Source organism: Cygnus atratus, chromosome 4, assembly GCF_013377495.2.
Source record: "Cygnus atratus isolate AKBS03 ecotype Queensland, Australia chromosome 4, CAtr_DNAZoo_HiC_assembly, whole genome shotgun sequence".
NCBI classification, from domain to species: Eukaryota; Metazoa; Chordata; class Aves; order Anseriformes; family Anatidae; genus Cygnus; species Cygnus atratus.
Window position 1 is genome coordinate 27,780,330 of NC_066365.1, and position 23,306 is coordinate 27,803,635.

At 34.6% G+C, this 23,306-nt stretch overlaps 1 protein-coding gene across 4 annotated transcripts in view; it reads right to left on the minus strand.

Annotated features, from left to right (window-relative positions):
* Positions 1-23,306, minus strand: part of TLL1 (tolloid like 1) — a 132,900-nt gene that overhangs the window by 71,365 nt on the left and 38,229 nt on the right. For all 4 annotated transcript variants that reach the window (XM_035552359.2, XM_050710501.1, XM_050710500.1 and 1 more), the window contains one exon: positions 1,467-1,577. In XM_035552359.2, coding sequence (XP_035408252.1) covers positions 1,467-1,577 — 111 coding nt within the window. The remainder of the gene's footprint in view (positions 1-1,466; positions 1,578-23,306) is intronic.

The following is a 23,306-nucleotide window of genomic DNA, read 5'->3' on the forward strand; positions in this document are numbered from 1 at the left end:
ATAATAGAATATATAAATATAGCTGAAAAAAAAAAAGCTTAAAAATCTATATTCTTTCTTTAGTAATTGAAAAAAAAAATATTTTTCCAGTTAAAAGAAAAGAATAGAAAAATAAAAAGGAAAGTCAGCAGGCCAAAGAAGTCACTTGACTGCATCCATGTTAAGGACCTTGCTGTCTACGTTGTCTGCAAAAATGGAGCCTGAAATACTTCAAATTGTCAATTAAAAATATTTGTTTGAGGTGAAGTGGGAGAAGGAAACCCCTGGCTCTAATGACTTTTTAATATTCAGCCTTAATCTAGACAAGATCAGAGATGATCCTAGCTGAAAGAAATGAGTGGTTTCAAAGGGAGATAAAATAAATTTTCAAGTTATTATAACAACAGTCTAATCACATACTCTAACTACAAGAAAGAGTGAAAATACACCATGTATATTTATTTATCAATAGTGAAAGATTAAACTACAAAATGCTTTTGTCTGAAAAAAATCATTTCCGGTCATTCCTTAAAATGATCCTTATTTTCACTTACTAGGAATCATCAAGTTAATATTAGCTGAGTTCAGCAACAAATAGACCATGCTTAATAGAAAATAAACTTCAGAAATGCATTTATGCATTTTCTACTATGCATAAATATTCTCTTTCACGCCTTCCCACTAGAATTTTTTTGGTACCATATCCTGAAAGTTTACACATTCACAGTCATGAGTTTACAAATCACGGCCTGAAAGCATGAATATTTTTAGACACTAAGTAGATATCCATTTACACACGGACTATGTTTTCACACACACGTATACATATATATTTACACAGGAATAATATCTCTTTATCTATCTGTCTCAAAAACCAATTGCCTTTGTTTCAGTTTCCAGAACTAATGCACGGTATGTGACAAATTTACATTCTAATTCAAATTCTAGCAAGGATAAAAATATTCTTGTGCATCTTCTAGATCGATGTGCAGATCTGGATTAAACAACAACAACAGGAAAAAAAAAAAAAGAGCAAAAGGAGGTGTTACAATTCAAGAATCCCAGTCTCGCCTCCAGGATTCCCTGTTTTCTCCACAGGGCATCTCAACTCTGCTATCGGGAACTTGCAGAGCTGAAAGCAATGCTTTGTACAGTTTCCTTTCCCACATGACCACCTGCAGAGAAGACTGGCAGAAAGGTTCCTCCCAGCTTCTGCTCTTTGGCTCTGCAAGGTTTTTTGTTGTTGTTTGTTTTTGTTTCTGTTTATTTGTTTTAATCAGAAATGCAGAAAAAATAAAATAAATTTGAGCTTTTCCCTTTGCTTCACTTAAACAAGTTTGTAGTACTTGTTGAATATTTTTTTTTAACTGTAAACTAACATTATCCATAAAGTTTTGCTGACTTTCTGCACTTAAAAACAGAGATGAACTTACATGCATAAGTAAATAAGAGAAAAATAAGTTAAAAGCACGTCTGAAATATCATACCTGTGTTATGGCCAAGTCTTTCGTTGGAGTGCTGCGTAAGGTCAATTGTCCTGTCAATTTGAAAGATTTTTAAGTCTTCATCATCTAAGGCAATATCTCCCCAAAAGACAGCTTTAAATAAAAAAGAGCTCAATTTAATTAAAGAATTTATTTTTACATTAAAACCAATCTGAAGACTATAATGCCCTGTTACAACCCTTTGGGAAATATATGACCAATACACATTTATATGACATACATTTGCTTACTGATCTGTATTTTTATACAAAGAAATAAAACTATCTAAGAAAAGAGAAATAATTTGTTTCACTATTCTCCTAAATTTGTATAGGCTTTTTAAGTTCTTTAAACACTGTATAAGTGCAATCATATAAATTTAACATCAATCAATTAACAAACTTTCAGCATATCTGATGTTTTCTGCATGTAAATACAACAGAGGAGACTAAAAAGCACTGAAATATGTTAACATTTAAAGTATAAAGTCAAAAATATACAGTAATGATAGAATACAATCTTTTCTTATTTCATGCCTTCCTACACCTTTTGGTGCATTTCTTCTTTCCCGTTCTGTTTAAGACTCAATTTTTTTCTGTTTGCCTTTTTTTAAAGTCAATTCATCTTCCCTAAGCTGCCATCACAACTCAGTGAGTCAAGATATAGGCAAGAGTTCAGGATCTATACCTTCAGTCTTTCATTTCTATTTTTTTCTGAGTTTTTAAGCTCAAATCTCCCTGCCAACTCAAACTTATCATGAAAGATGAACTCAGCAGACCATCCTCCACTGACGTGAAGGAATTCAGCAGAGCCTTACCAATTAACAGGAGTTGAAGTGATTAGTAACATTATCCAAATACTTCCTTCTCCCTCTCTTCACTGCTTCTGTAGATGTCTATTATTTGTCCCCTCAGAATCACAAAGCCTCTGGGATCAAGACTCGTGTCATCTTCAAATCTCTGCCCAATTTCTCCTGTCCAGGTAGACATCACTATCTCTGTTTGGTTGTCTGTTAAACAGTTCCACTGCAAATTGCTTTCTTAAGGAGTTTGTCCAGAGTCCATCTATTACCAAATTACTCTTTCAGGTCTACTTCCATTCAAACATCCCAAACACTAACTAGTCTTCCTTTTCTGTCGTTTTTTCTTTTATCAAATTATAGAGACCATTCGTCAGATAATATTTTCATTATATTCCCATTAGTGCAGAATTTATCTTTTTCTTATTGATTAAAGATTATATTCATAATTATTTAATCAAATCCATACCTAAAAAGTCATCTTCTTGATTTTCCTGTTACTTTTTTTGAATTCAAGGCAATTAGAAGAAATGATTTTGAAAATGTCTTTGGTCTGCCTTGTAAAATATCTTTAAGAAAAAAAAAATAGAGCAACTATACAGAGTTCAAAAGTGAAAATGAACCTTTGCAATTAAAAACATAACCATCTTCTAAATAAGAGCATTTTCACTTATTAAATATTTGCATAAAGAGATGATGTTCCCTAGAAACAGCAAGTATTTCAGACCATTTCTGAAACTGTTCAGTCACTTCTCATATATTTGTGAACAGTCTCTTTCCAAGGGTCCCTATTTCCCTTATACACGTTGAGCACATCCATCCTCTGCCTAGCCTACCCACCAGTAATAGTTTTTACTATCAGGTCAAAAGACATAGCTAGTGGCAGCTCTAAGTGTCTTTTTCCTTGAACTTTCTAGGGAAAAAATAAAAAAATTAAATAAAAATTTAAAATCTCAAATTGTCTGAGTTTTGAACAGTGAGAAGAAAAAGTCTCCATCTGACTCTTGAGTTAAATATTATTTATTATTTCTATTATAACCATCTTCTAGATATTTCTCTTGGATGTCATTCACAGTATGGGCCACTGCTTAGCACAAAGACAGCAAATTTTGATGATACACTGTGCAAAAAAATGGTCAAAAAAAAAAGAGGAAGCAGCTATTAACATTACACTTTAAAAAGACATGACATGCTTTAACAGAGGTCACACAGGTTGTCCAAACCAAACCTGAGTAAGTGCTAAAAATTAATAGCAATCCCATTTATTCTTTCCTGGTTGCACTGAGAGTTAACAAAATGAAGGTTCTGAATTACCAAAAGTTGAAAAAAATAACTCACTGACAGAGCCGTATTAGCAGAAATCACTTTGGTTTCAGTACATAATACTGTTACATAAACATGAAATAAAAACTCAAGGCAAATTGAGCATTAAAAAAAGTGTACAATGATTTGGTTGAAAATATGTCCTCTCTAGATCTGATGATCCATCTTTAGTACTTCATTGTAGTAACATTCACCTTGCCATGAAAATACAACTAGAGAAGACTCAAGCCCTATAAATTTGTCTGACAAATGCATTAAATTTGCTTGCACAGATACAAAAAAAAAAAAGTAAACAACAACAGCAAAAAATCTTACTGCTCAAGAAAAGTACAATAACTGTTTGCTGAGTTCAAACAGAAAACAAAGCTATGTTATTTTTGTTAAACATCTGGACTGCTAGCTAGAGTTGTTCTTGATTAGCAACCAAGTACAAGCTAAAGTTTAATAATAATATAACCATGGTAATATAACAATAAGTGCTGATGCAAGTTCAATGCAAACATAGGTGAGTAACCTTCGTGACCAATAACAACTAGGTTCTCTTATGTATGAGCTAAATATTTGTAAATATTTAAGAAAGAAATATATGCAATTTTCTGTTTGTTTAACAGAATAATAGGATGTTTTCTTCAGGCAGGTGTTATTTGACACAAAATAATTCTGTTTAGCAGGTCACGTAAAAATCAAACAGGGCAAGAGGTAGAAACCTGGAGAGAACTCATATGACTTCAGCAAGAAATTAATAACTGCCACTTTACTTTTATTGAAATAAATCTGCGATTTTCTGAACTAATTTCAGTGCAACTGGGAAAAAATACATCTATAGCAAGATAACAGCTGACTGTGTTCTATTTAATTTAATTTCGATCCATCATTAAAAATTAGAAATGAGACATAAAGGAAGCTGATAACTGCTTTTTAAGAATACAAATTTTTCCAATGAAAAGCCTGCATTTCTTCCTTCAACAAAGCCTGAAGCAGAAACCCACATGAACTTTTAAAAAACAAACAAAAATAATAAAAAACACATTTCCATAACTGTTAAAACTATCCTTTCAGACTGTCCATGTGTCACAGTACTTTGTAACTAGAGAGGATTGTATTTCTATCTCCTGCCATAAAATTTTTATGGCCTGAAACTATCTGAAGAAGTTGCTTTGTATACTTCATCTTGCTGCACACCAATCTGAACCTTATGGAAAGCAAGCAGAGGATTGTTTGGGTATGCAAGGCGTGTCGAAGACTGTGCTAAGAGTAAGTTAAGGTTAAGAGTTTTCTTAGCTCCCTTTAAAAAACTTCTGCCAGAATTGGCATGTTCAGCTACGCAACTCTCTTGTTCTTCAAAGATATTTCATTCATAAGTTTGCTTCAAAAAATTAACAAGAATCAGATAACAAATTTTGCTTAACACACTAAAAAATAAAAAATGAAATTTCAAAATGATCCAAACGGAACTTAAAGTTGCCACCTGTTTCAGATTTCTTTACATTCTCTCTTATCATCTACATAGTGACGAGGAAAACTTGATGTCTACAGGCAACTTTTTCATTTTAATTGAACACGCAAAAGTCTGCAACACGCAAACTTAGGAAAAATCTGTTGAAAACTACAATATCTGAAGCAAGTATGTAATAAGGATAGATAGATAGATAGATAATTATACTAAATGTTATTTCAGTCAACTTTCCTTTCTGTTTTTTTTTTTTTTTCAAGGGGGAAGGAGGGAAGATGTTTTGTTTGTATTATATAGGCACTACATTGCGCGTTTAGACAAAATCAACTGACAAAGAGGACACACACGTTGCTTTCAGAAAGAGGACACAGACTGTTTACCCATAAAAGTACATTTTTCTGTAACATCAAAGAAAGATTATGCACATACATACATCCTGCTAATACATACTCTTCACCTATAGACGCAATTCTGATTTCACACAACTCAAAGCACTCAGCCAAACACCACATTCAAAAAGGACTGACTAAATTATGAGATAAAAGTCTGCCATGCAAAGCAGTTAAGCTTTGCTACATGCAAACAATTGCCTCACCAGAATGAAAACAAACAGGAAAATAAGTATCTTATAGAAGATACATTTTTATGGTTATATATTCTTGGATGGAAAGTGTTACCATAAAAATGCAATTGATAAGGAAGAGTAAGATGATTTCTGACATATAGATCAAGCATGGGAACTACAGCTATATTCTACCTGTGGCAACTTGAACTGTTATCACAAATAATGAATATTCGTCTGTGAAACTCTCTTTGCTAACATACTGTCTTCCAATAAGACCATCACCACACCAAATATCCACTATTCTGGATGAATGAAATATACTACTAAGAAAATAAAGTAATTAAAAAAAAGGAAAACTATTAAAATTATTTTTAAGTATATGCAGATACACCCATAGTATGAGTTAGCATACATGGTTAGGACAAAAAGGCTTTTCCTGACTTTCTAGAAGATGGTCAGAAGTCACGGAACATGAATGAAATCACATAGTTAAATTCATGGGGCTATGATATGCAGTAGAATGGATCTTTCTGGGATTAAAAATACCAATTAGTATATAAACCTGCAAATTATATACAGGAATATATTCATTATGATTGCAAAACCAAAAATCATCTATAGCAAACTGTTTCACAATTTGACCTACAATTTTTAAAACAAAAACTATAAACAGCCATTTTGGAGTAAAATATATTGCTGAGAGTATCAATACTAATATTAGTAACAAAACAAAAAATGCAACTAAGGAAAGATTGCTAGTGTTTGCCCCTAAAGCACAGCAGCATAGCAGAAAGAAAAAAAAACAGTACTATCCCAGAATCTCTGATTAGCACACAGCTACCAAGGACAGCTCTAAGAGACTGACACTGCAGTAGACCATTAAGATCCAAAAAGAATTTCCATAATGTGCTTTGTTTTGATTACAGTGCAAGCTAGAGAAACATTCAACTCAAGCACGGCGTTCTTACATTCGGACAACTTTTTTCAACTTTTGAAAACAAGATTAGAAAAGTTAATATTGCAATGAATTAGAGTACTATAACCTGAAATTCTCTCTTAGGCTAAACAAACTAGGCAAAATGAGAAGTAAACTGTGATCAGCCACACAGGTATTCCCTTGTTCTGTGAGCAGACGCAGAACCATGACAGGGAGATTACTGCCTTATTGAAAAGATGCCAATGAAAGGATTAAGGCAGTTTTAGAAGACATTTTAAAAGCATAGCCTCAGATTTTGGTATGCTACTGGGAGTGGAAAGCACAGAAAGTTTATCCCCTTCATAGGAGCTGCCAAGAACTAACAACAAAAATATTAGAATTAACTGAAAGCCAAAATATAAATCTGAAGAGCTTTGAGCTTCCTTCTTTCCTTTTGATGGCAGGTGGGCCACCCAGTGCTTTTCAAAATCTGACCAGAAATTCATGCAGCAAGAGGTGCCAAAAAGCATGCTGGCCCAAGTTCAGGGTTCATCTAAAAGCCCATGTGCAACAGTTCCAATTAGCAGCCTCTTCTATAGCTGAGTCACTGAGTACTTCCCTGCAACAACACAGCTATGTGCATTACAATCTATCTTGGTGAGTCATTTTATCCCATACAATCCATTTCACAGCTTACATAACTGCCTCTGAAACTCTGAATAGAAAAAGGGAAATCGTGTGCTAAATAAGTAAAAACAATTTTACCTCATTATGAGGAGAGCAACATATGCTACTATAATTAGCTTAATTTTGTATTCAAACCAGTTCATTTTTTCCAAGATTTTCAGGTGCAATATACTTTTCTCAGGAATCATTAAAATGAGAACAAGACACCAATTAAACAGCAAAAGATTGCAAATACAACTGCAAGCATAAGACTGCATGCCATACTCTGGATTGTTTCTATCACTGTTCTTCATGAGTGCTACCTTCAGCCATAACAGTCAAATAAATTTCAGTGTTACCATACAGAGATCAAAGAACTTTCAAAAGAAATTTATGAACCAAAATTAACGTGTGTTCAATAATTATCAAAATCAGTTTAACTTTTTATTGAACAAAAAAAGTATATGACAGAAAACTTTATATAAAACCTTAACAACATTAAATAGAAGAACAATGCAGCCTATTTTCAGATATACCAAAACTAGAGATTAGTTACTACATTAATTTCAGCATACAGCATTTTCAAATCTGTGCACAACTATGAGCAACTTAGTGAAATTTATTGATTTACTTGAAAAAAATGACAGTCACACCTGAAAAGGGATACAACTCCTCTGACAGGCTGCTTCCATATTCCTACTTACTATGAAAAAAATTGATGTAAAATAGTAAGCTTTGTATCTGTTTTGTTCTGATGTGCGGTTAAAAAACACCACCTAAGAGTCCAAATACGTTACCACCATATCATAAATGCATGTTATAAAACAAAATACTTTTCCCTTGGTAGCTGGACTGGTTCACTAGTCTGTTTGCCATCCATTTGTCTCCCCAGATTCCTATTTCCCTGACCACTAATATTACATGGGGTGCTTGTTTAATTGTAGCATACCATAGTCCCAGTGCTTTTTATTTCAACTACTAAAATACCAAGGATTACTAAGGTGACATTCCTAGTGATTCGGATATGTAACACTAAAAATTTGGCTACCATGAGAGAAACAGCAGATCTATGTTAGCAGAAGTGTGATCATGAATGAAAGAATACTAGAAGTTGTAGTTTTAGAAGAACCATAAATCCCTTATTTTCCTGAAATGAGGTATGCATAGATCTTGAAGTTTTAGGAATTTACAGGGCAGGGGGTGTGAGGCATGGGGGTATCATGTTAAGTAACAAGCACTTTTGACAAAGTCCAAAATAAATAATTATAGAAATGTCTGCCCCATGCACTGAAAAAAAAAAAAAAAACAAGTTTTTTCCAAAATAATAATAATTTGGCTTTGGTCAACCACAAAAAAATAAAGTCAGTAGAGAAAAGGAACTGGACTGCAACCCTGCAGCTTCTTACGTGAGAAAACACCTTCCTTTTGCAACATAAACTATTTGCAAGTCTAGAAGTGATTCTGCATGAACTTGAACAGTTTCTTCTGAATATTATCATAGCCCTACCCAAAGCTTCAAAATATTCAGCCTTAAAAATACTGGAAGAGGTACCAACAAAATGTCGTCAACATAGGAATATCACTTGGATTCATGAAAGAAGAGGAATTTTTGTACTGAAACATACAAAACCAATTGAAAACCTTGAGAAATCAAACCAATGTCAGTGTTGGATCAAGATTTAAGTCTATTCAAATCACAAACATTTCAACTTGTCATTTATGTGCCATAACTACAAAAAACTAAATTAATGGATGGTTTGGCTTTTCATAAAATGAGTTCTCCTGCTGCAATATTAAGGGAAAAGTATCAGAGAAGTTATTCAAAAATCTAAAGCTTGAGTCAAAGGTATTTTAGATCTCAAGATTACAAGACTCAAGATGAAATCCGTAATTTTTCTCTCAAGATAATATTTCATAATAAAATCCATTTGAATACTTATTTTCTGTAAAACAAAACTACACAGCCTCTGTAAAAAAAACAGTTGTTCATGTCTTGAAGTTGTACTTCCACTTTTTTTATACTGTAAATATATAGCCACTGATACATTTTTCTTAAAAGCAATCCAAAATAACCAAAAACCTAAGCAGGTCTTCCCAAACACATGCGATTCCTAAACAAACAAACAAACCCAAAAAAAAAAAAAAAAAGAGGAAAAAGAGGACAGTCAAATTTAAGCACTACCAAAACACATATCTCCTTTTTACTAATTGAACATTATGTATTAACTTAACTTTATGTATTTTCCCTTGCACTTCCACATATTTTCCTCTCTTCCATTTGCCATCTCTCCCTCAAAACCCTCTGGACTGATCATGTTAATTCATTTGGTTCCTTGGCATGGTTTCATCCCTTCAACACTCATACCATTCTATTTTTTCAAGACTCCTACCTCGAACTCCTACCCAAAAGGCCACTATTTTCCCTAAGAAATGCATCATTTCTACTTCTATCAGAAAATAAAATAATGACAGCAGAATACTTAAAACATTAAAAAAAAAAAAAGTCAGACTGTAGATCACTTAGAAATACATTCCTCCATTCTTTTGGATGTGGCATCTCTTGGCAACAGCTTACATAGGCATACATACAGTTATCCTGAAATCAGCTAACTTATGTAGTAGTGATGTAGCCTTGGAAGCACAAATTTTACTGCAACCCTTTCAAATCACCAGCAACACAGTTTCCTTAACTGTTCTTTAGGAACCGGTTAACTTCCTTGTAATCTCCCTTTACACCATTACTACAAGCAACTCACCACCCTCTATTTTTAGCTTCCTTCCTTTCTTTCACCATGTGTTCACATTGATGGGTAGGGTGATGGCAAGACCCTGCTGGGGCCAAGTTACAGCTGTGGATCCCTGCGTATGGTACACAGCATTTGACTGTAGCTCCTTCACACTGTTCTCTGCATAGTCTGCAGGAAGTTATTACCATTTTCACACATCTAGGACATAAAAACAACCAGGTCTGACCAAACTGCAGACACAAAAAAGCCAGTTGTAGAGCCAGAGCCAGGAGAACAGAAACAGTTGCCAGAAAGGCAACCCTCCATCCTATAGAGTCAGTTGCTTTCCAAACATCTCTCCAGGGCTCAGGGCAATCAGATGATAGGGCTACTGGTTAAGTGGCATGCAGTACTTGGGCATGTTCCAAGTACTGAAAAACAGAAGAGGTTTCCAATGGAAAGCACTGCTCTCAAGGAAATTGAGTGATTGTGACATCCATCATGGTCAACTTTTCACTTACCAGAAGAGGCATTTGTAGAGCTTGATCTTTATCAAAGGGGATAACAATCTCCTACAGATGTTTCTCCATGACACATCACATTGACTTACAGATGTCTATTTCCACTGAGTTAACTACAGCTTTTACTTTGCTCTCAATTTGAAAGTAGTTAAATTTCTAAATTCCATTTTTTTTCCTATTCCTTTTTCTGAGGGGCAGTTTTCATATTCCTTTAAAATATGTGCCAAATATATATATATATATATATATATATATATATATTCAAGAAAGCAAAGACTATTTTGACAGAAGTCTCGATGTTAGGTAAAAGGACGAACTTCACTCCTGAATGGTATTTTTGGTATTTTGAGGACAGGCTCTTTAACAATGCAACAGTACCTGTATCAAAGTTTTGGTTCTTAGTTCAACTGTTCAATCTGACAAGCTTTCTGACTTTCAGCAACTGTGTTTTTGTAAGCAACATCATCATCAACAACACACTTACGTTGTACATGGTAAAAATCTGTTCCTCATATAATGGGTTAGCCACGAACCTGAATGAATAGGACTTTACTGACCAAACAGTAAAGGTTTCTGCACACTATGAGAAAGCAGCTATTATAAGAACTTTTTCACTGCCACAGGACAGATATTAACAAAACAAACCTTCAAAGAAATGTTCTGAAAGAGATCCATTTACCCATCCTGCTATTAACTTTTTTATTATTTTCTACAATTTTAGTTTTTAGACTATGGAAGGATTCAAAAGTGAAAAAACTAAACACAAGCTTTTCTTAAGAGTAGTTATCTATCATATATACCGTGGTGGCTCTCGATCAATGATTGCTGAAAAATGTAGGGCAATCACAGCTGAATTTTCTCTATTTAAATTTTCTCTACAAGCACCCTTATAAGGGTGCATATCATCCCTAGCAGAAGGCACTGCCTGAGTATTTGTTGAGCTTTCCTTTAGCATTAATAGGTTGTGGTTTCACAGGATTCTGGCACATAAATGGCAGAGAGCTATGAGGTCTTTTTTGTTGTTGTTGTTTTAGTTTGGTTTTTTTTGGCTGTTGTTTTGTTGTTGTTCATTTGTTTAGGGTTTGTTTTTGTTTTGTTCTGCTGCCCCTGTGCACCTGCAAATGATAACTTCTGCTACAGCTGGCTTTCTTAAGAAGGCTAGAAAAATATACCAGGACAGAAATTCTTGTCTATGACATCACATTGGTCATATCTACAACAGTAAGCCTTATATGACCACTATGATGCTATAACATTCATCTCTATTATATATTTAAACTCCATTTCTCTATGAATAGCCTTAAGGTCAAGATCTACAAAGTTAGTGAAAGAATAAAAGTAAAAGTTAATGAAAGAATAGACTCCACAAGGCAAAATTACCCGTATAAAAGTGAAAACTTTTTTAAAAAACATATAAAATACATACACGTATAAAGCCAGAAAGAATAAAAATAATTGTTTTTAAATTAAGAATAGAAATTAAGAACAGAGTTGAATTAATTCAATTCATTAAAGAATGGAAAAATGCAACATTAAAAATAAACCGTAAATTGAAGAATGGAGATCAGAGAATATCACCTACATGAAAGAGCTGTTAGGGCTGAGACAGACACAGCGGCTGTTACAAGGTCTCCTCAAAGATGCAAGTCTTAGACATTTTCATTTGAATACTAAGAGAACAGAACAGTACCAGAAATTCAAGTAAATTACCAAGCTAACTGATAACACACAGTAGACACTGAAGGACTAAAACTATTTTACTCTTTGCCTCACATTCATATTAATCTACTTTGTACAGAATGTTGTATAACACAGCTGATGTCTTACAGCTTTTTTTGCCTCATAGTGCCTAAATTTCAGGTCAAAATAGCTTCTTTAGGTTCACAAAATAAATTGTATTTTATAAGTGAAGTATCATACCTTTCATGACTTTTTCTGTGTGATTAACATCTTTTTACTCAGAGCAGATGTATTTTTTAAATGCAAATAACACTTTCATCATCATGAAACAACCATGCATCCTTTAGCACAGCAGTAGCTCTTTGTCCCAGAAACTGAATTCAATCAATTTAGCATGGTTATGGAAGGAGGAATCATTTCCTTGTTTTACCTGGCACTTTTCAAATATTACTTTCCTTCTAATCAGAAGACAAAAAAGAAGCTGTTAATGTAACATGTATAGATTCACCCACATGTTTGTATTTGGGGACAGGGGAACTGTTAATATGTTGTTCTAGTCAAAACACAAATCAGTTTCCAGTCTGAGGACTTTGATACCTCTGTCTTTAAGCCTAACAAGAGGAAGGTAACAGCACTGACTGAATATAGGAAACTGCAGCAGTTATCAAACAAACCATCAGGCACTGGAAATAATGTTCATTTTGTTTCACAGAGGGTTTTAGTTTGTTTTTTAATCTCTTGTGCTTTTCAGCCCAATGCATATTTGTGTGACTTGCGAAGAGCGTGTGGGGCTTGAACATCACTAGTAAAGCTCACCTAAGCAAAGTCCTATGACTCAGTGAAGATAGAGGCACTTAACAGGTTAGGTAGCTGCAAACTAAAAACTTTCAAGAAGTTTGGACATCTTCACACTCTCCAGCACGGGCACTTCAACCCAAGCAACTGCGATACAGAAAGGGTACCAGAAGAAGAAAACAACATCAAGTGGAAACCTTGAGAAGCCTATTCTGGATCAAAAAACATTGGGATGACAAATCCAGTGCGTGCTTCCTCTGTCACCTTTAAGAAAAGGCTTGTGAGTTTAAATGAAAAGTAGAAAGAATCAAGAAAATCAACTTAAATGAAGGACAATGGAAGAGAGAGTTACAAAGTGAAGAAAAGTAGGTTAAAGAATGTGACTAAGAGAAAGATAGTTACCATTCAGCAGACAAAAAAACTACAGAGTATTTCATTTTAGCCATCTACAATGAATAGGTTATTTTTGGAGATAAAAGTTTTAGTGAGGGAGAAGAGCTGAAAAGACTAAGACACTTTTATACTTTGCCTAAATATTTGTTTCAAAGGATATATTTCAAAGGAAATACTAATGATTAGGAAGGATTCCATTGAATAAAATACATTTTAAGGATGAATAATCAAAATAATAAAACACTCAAAATTAATTTAGATAGGCTACTGAGTGTGCAGGGCAACACAGTTTTGGTCACAAATTCTATTTAACACCCCAGCCTTTTGGTGACAGTATAAGTTACAGGGCAAAAATAATTGTTTCTGATAAACTGAGGGAAGAGATTTATATACCTTATAGAATTTTCTTTATGGATTATATACCTCTTATTTAGATATTTTATATTAGTAAGAGAAGCCAATTTCAGACAAAAAAAAAAAGAAAAACCTTCAAATAAATAGAAGAGATGTTTTGGTAGCTTTATTGGAAAACTAGCAGCCAAGAAAAGTAAATAAAGAAGAGGAAATACATAAATGAAGAGGTAAAAATTCTGTTGAGAAAAAATTTAAGCTATAAAACCTGCTGGCGTGAGTCTGAGGACCAAACTCAAGTAAGATGATGGTATTCTTAATGATAGCCAAATTCAGATGAAATTAAGAATTATAAATCAGACAAAATTAAGAATTACATATGTATCAATACAAAGCAACCTTAGCCCTGGAGTATTTTAGATGAGTAGTTCACTTGTCTTGAGCCTTTGCAAGCAAGCTTCCAGAGACACTCAGACAAGAATGGTGACCCTGGCAGAACCATGGTGCACAGTCTGGGGAGACTGGTCTTTGCATAAGGACAGCCAGAGTCAGCAGAGCACAAGCCCTGAACAGCAGCACTGAGGGAGAAGCAGCAGTAGCTCTTTGGGGATTGGGAGGGTGACCAAGAAAAAGGCAAGTTTACCAAAAAAAAAAAAAAAAAAGTTACTGTTTAGCTAAGATATCTTTCTTTGGAAATTCCAGTTTCCAAGAAATTTCACAACTGTAATACTATTGCTCTGCTGCAAAGTTGGACTCAGATTGTGACTATGGAATAAAAATGAATAAGAAACTCAGTACTAAATGAGATAACTATTTTAGTTGTGTTTTTTTTTCCTGTGCTATGACAATAATAAGCCACACATTTATACAATAACATTTTCTTTGAAACTTGGCATTAGAATATAATAAACACGTCACATCAAAGTTATAGTGCAGCAGCACAAAATCTTCTCCTTCTGTACCTTTTCATTGTCTTTGGAAAATGAAAATTTTCTGTGCTAACAGACATAAAATTCCAAGTGGGCTAAAGTGGTACCTCTAAAGCAGAAAATCCCTGATAAATCATTAAATGCAACTAAAGATTTATACAGAAGGCCAAATGGCTCTGAAAGGAAAGTGCATATCTGAGGGATTATCTGGCATTCAGGATGAAGGCTCTCATCATACGACATGAAAAAAATGTTCCTCCATTTGCACCATCTTCAATAAAGAATTATTAAACTACATATAAATAAAAGCTTATTTTAAGCTCCAGAAGTGACTTCCATTATCAGCTGCAGCTTCCTGTTTCAGTAATTTTTGACATGAACCTCACTTAAGTCATTCCATCTCAATTTTTAGCACATCATTCTACGACCTGGCTCTGCAGAAGAGACAAGGAAAGGGACTAAACAGCTCTTAGCGTTGCTTTTTTTGGCACTGATCCTGTGCTTAATACAGCAAGTTCTGGGTGTTGGACCAATGTAATTCTATATTCCTGTCCACATATTCAACAGATGTCTTCTACCAGGATTTTTGTTACTGGAGAATAAACTTCTCATACACATGGTTAAAAAGTTGAAACACGGTTGTTTTACCCTGTATCATCCAATTCAAGTTACAGTTTAAAATAGAAATGATGAGTCCCATTCATCACAACTATTTTGCTTGCTTGATACTGAATGCTGTTTTTTTTTTTTTTCAGCAATTGTAATTTACGGGGTTTTGGTTTTTTTCCCATGGAGACTCTGCACAGCTGCTGATTATTGTTTGGACACGACAAGTAAAACAGAAACTGAAAAAACAACCTCAGAGTTAGCAAGGCAGCAGTAAATGAACAGTGGAAAATCACTGACATTATCTAATACCTAACATCAAGTTATTAGAATTTAATGCTCCATACATCTAAATCCTGCATAGGTTAATACTGTGACTACTTTTAGCTATGATAGCACTTAAGACAGAATTTACATGATCATTCTTATATTTTGTGTCTTTTGACTGATACAATGAGACCTCATCTCAGTTTAGCATTGATTCCCTCAATTTTCGGCTATAGAAAACCAGTGTTGCATAGCTGCTGAAAGCTTTTTTAAGTTCTTGTTTCTAAACAGCATAGCGTATTAGTCTTTTGTGAGCACTCTGCTGTAAGCCAGCAGAACCTCCACCCCCTTCTAAAAAGAGTTATACTTGTTGCACGCAGTCCAAACTTCTTAGGTTTTGGCACTGCTGGTAGTTCAAGTATCATCAACAGAATTAAGGGGAAAAACAACAACAACACAGTTCAAACTTTTTCCTGTCCCTACAGTTTCTTCGCAAGACTGCCTTTAGCTCAAACTTGTGTGGCTGCAAACTGTTGTCACTCCAAGCTGTCACACAATTAATCAGGTTAAATTGTGTACATTTACAGTGGTATTTTACACAAGGACCTAGAGTTTGCTAATTGTTTTCAACAGATTATCAGACTTCGGCACTGAAGGCAAATCAAGCAAAAAACAATCCAACAAGCAAATTCACCTACAAATCCTACAGATTATTATTACAGACAATCTTGTGGTGCAAAACGGTAGCTAAGTAAAAGTTCAAGAATTTCACAAATCTTAAAAGAAAGCAAATAGTTATACCTTGGTTAAGCTTCTCATTCCCAGAAAGTCAGTCTCATGCTGATCCTCATTTAAGGCATGTTAGTTTATATGACAGACAGAAATGCTAAAAGGCCAATCCAAATAATAGATTCTGACTTTTTCCTCCAAGTCTACTCTTCTTTTCTTGCCTTCATAAATCCACTGCAGCTCCTTATGTACTGCTTACCACCAGATTTCTTAAACTGCTTTATAACAGTGGGCCATATGTTAGCAGGAACGGCATACCACAGTCTGTTTGCAGTCCCACTCATGATCACAGATATCACTTCTCCCATCGCAATTGTAGCCTTCTTAATTACAGCTGTTGTTCCCATGAATACACAGAAGATGGATTCTAAGTATTTAATAGCTTTTAACATCTTTGTGTTTTAATTAATAGAGAAAGCACTGCTTAAATTAGTCTCAGAGTATTTTTAGATGTCTTTTAATACAATTCAGCAGCTGGAACAAAGGACGTGAGCCAAACATGATGGTTCTAGCCAGCTCACCCTAGGCTAGTGTGGTCATGAGGGGTGTGCCTTTTGACAGCAATACAATGGTGGCCTCAAATAACCTCTTGACATATCTCTGGAAATAGGAATTACACAAGACTTGCAAATTTTAAGCTTCCTTCAAGCTCAGAGAAAATACTTATATTTAATTGAGAACAAATATGCCAAATCAAATATTACTGTTTTCAGACTTATTTAGAGTCCAGAAGATAACATTTATGGTCTAATATTTCAAAATTACTTGACTATTGAGATTTTAGAAAACAGAACATTTAATAGGCTTCTCAACTCCTAGATGCTCTTTATTTTTTCTTTATTCTGTTATGCTCTCAAGGCAAACTATTCATAAATAGCAACAAAAATGGAGAAAAGTACAGGAAAAGCACTTGACCAAGTAAAACATGAGCACTCAAAAAAAACATATCACTTATTCCTTGAGTAGATTATATGTATTACTACTGCGTTTATAAAAAATCTAGCACTGTGTCCAAACGTTAAACCAAAAATTCTTCATTATTTAAAGGCATACTCCTGAAAATATTTAAGACACTTCTGCTCTACATGAGGGACAAAAAAAATACAAAACATACACTTTCTTCTACCTACCTCTTGTCATATTAATGATGGTTTGTAAATCTTAATCCTAAGCATCCACACTTCTTATTTAAAAATTTGTGGTAGTATGCTTATTTTAAGCGTTTCCGAGTTAATACAAGAGTAACTGAAAATAGAACTCGGAGTAAAGAACAAAATGGAAGGACCTACTATTGCTATTATGCTGTTTTCGTTGGGTTTTGAATACAAGCATGCTCAAATAACACAGTGTATGCTGGGACAAGATTTCAAATGAATGACCTTTAGTCACTCCCAAGGTTTTGAAAGGAATGCCAGCATCTAATTAAATTTTAAATTTTCTGTTTACAACTAAAATAGCCACGGGCTGTCAATTTATAGAAAAGTTATCTGTTTGAAGCTATTCTAGGAAGGATTATATGACAATATGTCAAACTGTAGATTGCTATCACAAATACTGTTTCAGGTATTAGACAGCTCCTTTTGTGAAAGTGAGTGTCCTTCAGTTATAAGGTATTCCCCAAGAATACAACTCCTAAAAAGAAAATAGTTTTATCATAACATTAGCATTGCTAGTATAAATACCTCCAAGTGGAGAACTCCAGTAACATATAAAAATTAATCTGTCAAAGTATCAAGGAAAAGTACCTTCATGGTTGTGAAAATCACTGACATTTGTGGTTTATAAAGCTAATGTTTCAATGTACTCTGAAAGTACATTTCTTTCTATTCCTGAAGAAGGGGAAAAAAAAAAACACTTTAAACATATTCAGCTGTTTAATACAATCTAGTAGAAATAGATCAGCAGAATCTTTTAGAAATTTCACACTCATATTCAAGTACAGAATACTAATCAGAACTAAAAAATATCTAGAGGGACAGAAGGCAAAACAGAGGTACACATAGAATACTCTTATGTAATCTAAAAGATACTGTGGGAAAGAAAAAAAAATCCTGTACTGCAGGACGTAATAAGTGGTGGCAGGTTTTTTTGTTTGATTGGTTGGTTTTCCTTTTTATTGCATGGTAGACAAAAGGAAGAAATCTAGCTCTAAAATGTGAATCTACCAGAAAACTGTCTTTGTGGCATCTAAAAAACTCTATTAATTTTGATGAATGTCTTCGAAATTCACAAATGCACATGGGACACTCCAGAGAGCAGTAAATGACCTAACCCAAAGTTTGAGAACAGAAGACATCTTCATATGCTAAAATGACATCATTTGTTTTCATAAAACATGGGAGGAACATCTGGCAGGACAGAAAAGGATTCTAAAGCTTTTTAAGGCATCAGAGCTGAAGTTAGCAGCAAGGATTTGGGGTCTGGTGGTTTTTTTTTTTTTCATCATTTGTTTGGCTTTAGCAAAGGAGTGCATCACATTTCTGGGACTTACATAAAGCAGGCTAGAACTTTTGAGTCCAAAACTGAATGAAAAAATTGCAAGGTTCCTACATATCTTGAAAAGGTATAGTAAAGGTTTGTGGACTGTGGATTTATAAGGGATTTTAACTGGCAGCAGTATTATATCACCTGCAACATCTCCACTTGGAAGAAAACACCAAAACGGTTTTGAGTCACTGTAACAAATGCTTCTATTCCCAGTGCTTTGTGTGAGTGACTGGATTGATCCAATCTATCTGTGGCAATTTGTGATGCCTCAAAGGTTATTTACTGGATTTGCACTTAATATATTATCTTAACGGAATGAGACTAACATCTCAGGGAAATAGTGTACTCAGCTAAATCTGCAGGGCTACTTTCAGTACTAACAAAAATCCTGAAAAGCAAATAGTATCTGGGACTCCTTCTGTTCCATAGACTGTACCAAAAAAAGAGTAGGGCTAACTGGTGGTTAACTGTGTGATAACTGCTCCATGCTCAGTGTCTCCTGGGGCCTGAGCACAGAGCTATGCTTCATTGCACAGTGTCTCACATGTCTCAGAGAGGTACAAGAGAGAAATGTTCATGCAGTGTTGTCCTACATAGAAGACCCTCAACCCCTAGCTTTGGTGAAGTGACCATTGTTTCTACATCAACAAATATGCTTTCTTCAAGTATGGAATTGAAAATTATTAATTGCAGCACAGGAGTTGAAAATAACCCTTCTTCCTAATGCTTATATAGTTTTCCATTTGGCAAATGGACGTTTTCTTCTCCTCCATGGTTCAAAAGTAAAACTGAAATTAAAGTCATTGTATTCGTTAATTTTACTGGGTTTTCCTTTTATTCAACTCCCAAAACATAAATACTGAGTGGGGGGGAAAGATAAATTATAAAACACAATAATGTAACTTAGAGACTAATATACCTGCTATTTTTCCATGTTATTTTCCAATTTATCTGTTCAATATTATCCAACTTAAAATTCCAATCATATACCCAATCAAATTTTTCAAGAAATAGCGAGAAGTTCATTGTTTTAACAACACAACACTTAATAAATACAACAGAAAGATTTCACTGTAGTTTTGTTAGCATAGAAATACATAACTGGTTGAATCACTGAATTCAGAACCCTGCTGGCAAAATCAACTTGATCATATGCAACTTCCCATAATTTATCAAGATCCATTTTAAAATTAGTGTGTTCCCTTCACTATTCCTAAGAAAAACTTTTTCTGTGACACTTTTAATTTAAAGCAGACCTTGCTTGCTTGGCTTTGGACTTTTATTTTTCAAAACAATTGTTAACACTACCACTCAATTTTCATAAAACAATACCACAAATGCAAATATAGAGGCCATTTCCACTGTAAGAGTTTAAAATATATCAAGTCATATATCAAGTCATAGACTACAATTTTCTGACAGTATGACTGGAATTCTTGCTGTGCGGTAAAATTCTGTAAGAACATTTAACTGATAACATACTTCATTCTAGCAAACAGTAATAAAGTTAAATCAGAATAAGTGAAGTCCTACTGCACAGCAAGACAGATAGCTATAGCTTAAAATTACGAGCAAAATAATATAGATAAGTGAATTCTTTAAGAAAGACATAATGACAGCAGGAGTTACCTTATCAGACAAACTTTACATTCAGAGATAAAAATGATTACTTTAAGACTTTTAAATCTCTAGGTTAACATAAGATTTTGATAAACTGACTTTGGTTTGGTAGCAATATCACACTTATGTGAGAAACTAAATGTTTCTTCCAAACACAATTAAAGCAATTATCTCCCTATTACCAGCATTAGGAAAAATCCGTCATATTAAATGGATTAAAATGGCCTTTTGACAAAAGGAGGCATAATTGAGTATGAAGAATTATCATTCAGCTGCATCTTGTTTCTTGCAAGAACTAAATCTTAGCTTAAAGCTATACTTTTTTCAACTAGAAAAATATATAGAAACTTTCACACACAAAAAAAAAATGCAAATGGCAGGGAGCTAATGCAAATCTATGCAATGAAAAAGATGGGTCATAAATGCAGAGTGATCTGGACTTTTTGCTCTGCTCAATCCAGAACAATCCAAAACAACAGTTAACATGTAACTCAGGTGAATGTTACAGAGCTCAAGTGTTTAGAATGCGAGTCTGTGTGCACCCATACACATCCAAGTACTTACGAAGACTGTAGATCATATTATGTGACACTAGACACTATCCTAGGAAACAGACTCCACAAGAGGACTTTGGGCACGCAGCATATGAGACCCCAAAAAATACTGGTTTGGTCTGACAGCAGCCAAGAAGCTGTGCGTGATGTTTGACTCAACTGGCAAATGAGAGGCAGTGCTTGGCCACCTTGTTAGGTGAAGCATCAGGCACATTGATCAGACAGAGCCCTTTCAGTTTCTTATCCAACTGGTGAGCCATGGAAAACAATGTGGGAAGGAGCTGGGGTACACTGGGGATGCAGCTGGATAGAGACAACCAAAACTGCAAAATTGGGTGTGGAATTAGCAGAATAGTGAATAACCAGGTAAACTTGATTTTCAGTGCAACATTATGGCCCAGAAAGTGTAAGCTGTTTTAATGGAGGGATTATGTATAAGCATGTGTATAGCAAGGGCAATTGGAAGAACAGACTACTCTAATCTTCTTCACCTCTGGAAGCGTTATGGAACCTCTCTCATTCCTCTCAGAGGATAGATTTGGCCAAATCAAGGGGCCTTTTGTTATACAAGACTCAAATATACACCTTCCAATCCTTTTAGACAACCATCTTTTTGCTGCCTAGAGCACTTAAGCAATGCTCCTTTTGGAAAACATCCTATGATACTTAACAAACATAGAAATTGAATCCCAGCAGTCACACAAGAAAGTTTCAGAGAATGATTTAATCTGCACACAAATTCACAGAACTCACTGCCTAGCAAGAGGTCAGGATAAACACATCAAGAAGACAGCCTGCGTTGTACAGATCTGGCTTCCGTTGGCTGTCCTTGATGTCTGACATTTAACAGAAGAACTTAGCTTCTTCCAAAAACTTCGAGGCATTTGTGGCAATCAGCTGTTCAGTGAGCACACTATAGCTGACAACAAAAGCTGTCGTCACAAGATGCAGCCTTTCCACTTCAAACCAGATTTGGTACCAGCTAGAATGAGTTTTGCACATTAACATCAACACAGATCCCACTACTTTCTACTTCAGATCTTTGAAGCACTCAAAAAAAAAAACAAAAAAAACTTGTATACAGAAAATGATGAAATGTAAAATCCTGAACTGAAATGACAGGGCAAATTCTTAGCACCTGGTTTTAGTTGGTTCAGATGCCTTGGCACAAGTATGCATTATTTTTCTGACTGGCATACGAAATTACAGTAATTAGTGATTCAGAGTAATCACATTATCACTGAGTTTAGGGTAATCACAAAAGAGACATACATAACAAGATATGACTTGTGGTAAAGTTATCTGAAAAGCAAAAATCTCTTGGACATACATGATCAGCAGATAAATGCACAGTTTTGATCTGCTCACTTGTGTTCCTACCCTCAGACCATTTGATCTGGCCAGGTTGCCTGCCAGTGAAGCAAAAGAATCTTTCAGGAATGGCATCTTTGGTATTTCTATGCCCCACCAGGGCAGAACTAAACTTTAGAAGTAATTCGGTATTACAGTAATCAATGAGGTGAGATTCAGCATACAGCACTGTACAAATGGTATTAATAATGCACCACTGAAGAAGGCATCTGCCAAAAATGCAACTCTCAGAAGCATCCTCATCTTCAGCAGAGAACTATTATATCAAAGCAAAAATCCCATGTCAGCTCTCAGCAGGAAAAAGAAAAAGCACATGACTGGGTTGTGTTGTCTGATTTGTCTGGAAGGCAAGGTACATTGCGTTTGGGAGGAGAAAAAAAAAAAAGGAAAAAGGAGGAAAAAAAAAGAACAAAGGGAAAAAAAAAGGAGAAAAAAAGAAAGTCCTTAAGACAAACTGTGTGACTATAAAAGACATTAAGAATGTTGATCAAGTTTTAATAGACAACAAATATTTAGTGATCAGTAGCACAGATGATTCATTTCCTACTAGTAAGTATTTGCTAGGGTATGCTAATCTACACATATAGTGTACAGCTACGTACCCATCTGTTCTAACACTTGCATCTAATTCTGCTTGCATCTATAGGAGTCAACTGTACACTGCCGTCCTATGGTACTGAATACTGTGGCTTTGGCATTCCTTAGAATTATGTAACGATTTTTTTTTCCTCCTGAATGCTTCGAATTTCTTCCCTGTTATGTAAGGAGTTTAAAAAATGTCTTAGTTTTTTTTTTTTTTTTAAAGTATCGCTTTAATTTTATTTTATTTTTAATAAATCTACATATCTTCTGCAAGGATATATAACAAGATTTTACTTGCAGTAAAATGCCTTGAAAAGCAAAACTCTTGGAGACGTATAGTAAAATATCAAGGAGGTTGTTTAATGGTGCATTTCATACTATAGTTTTAATCTGTCAGCAAATCACACTTGCTATCAGATACTGAAAGAGTTGTATACTGCAATCAGTTAA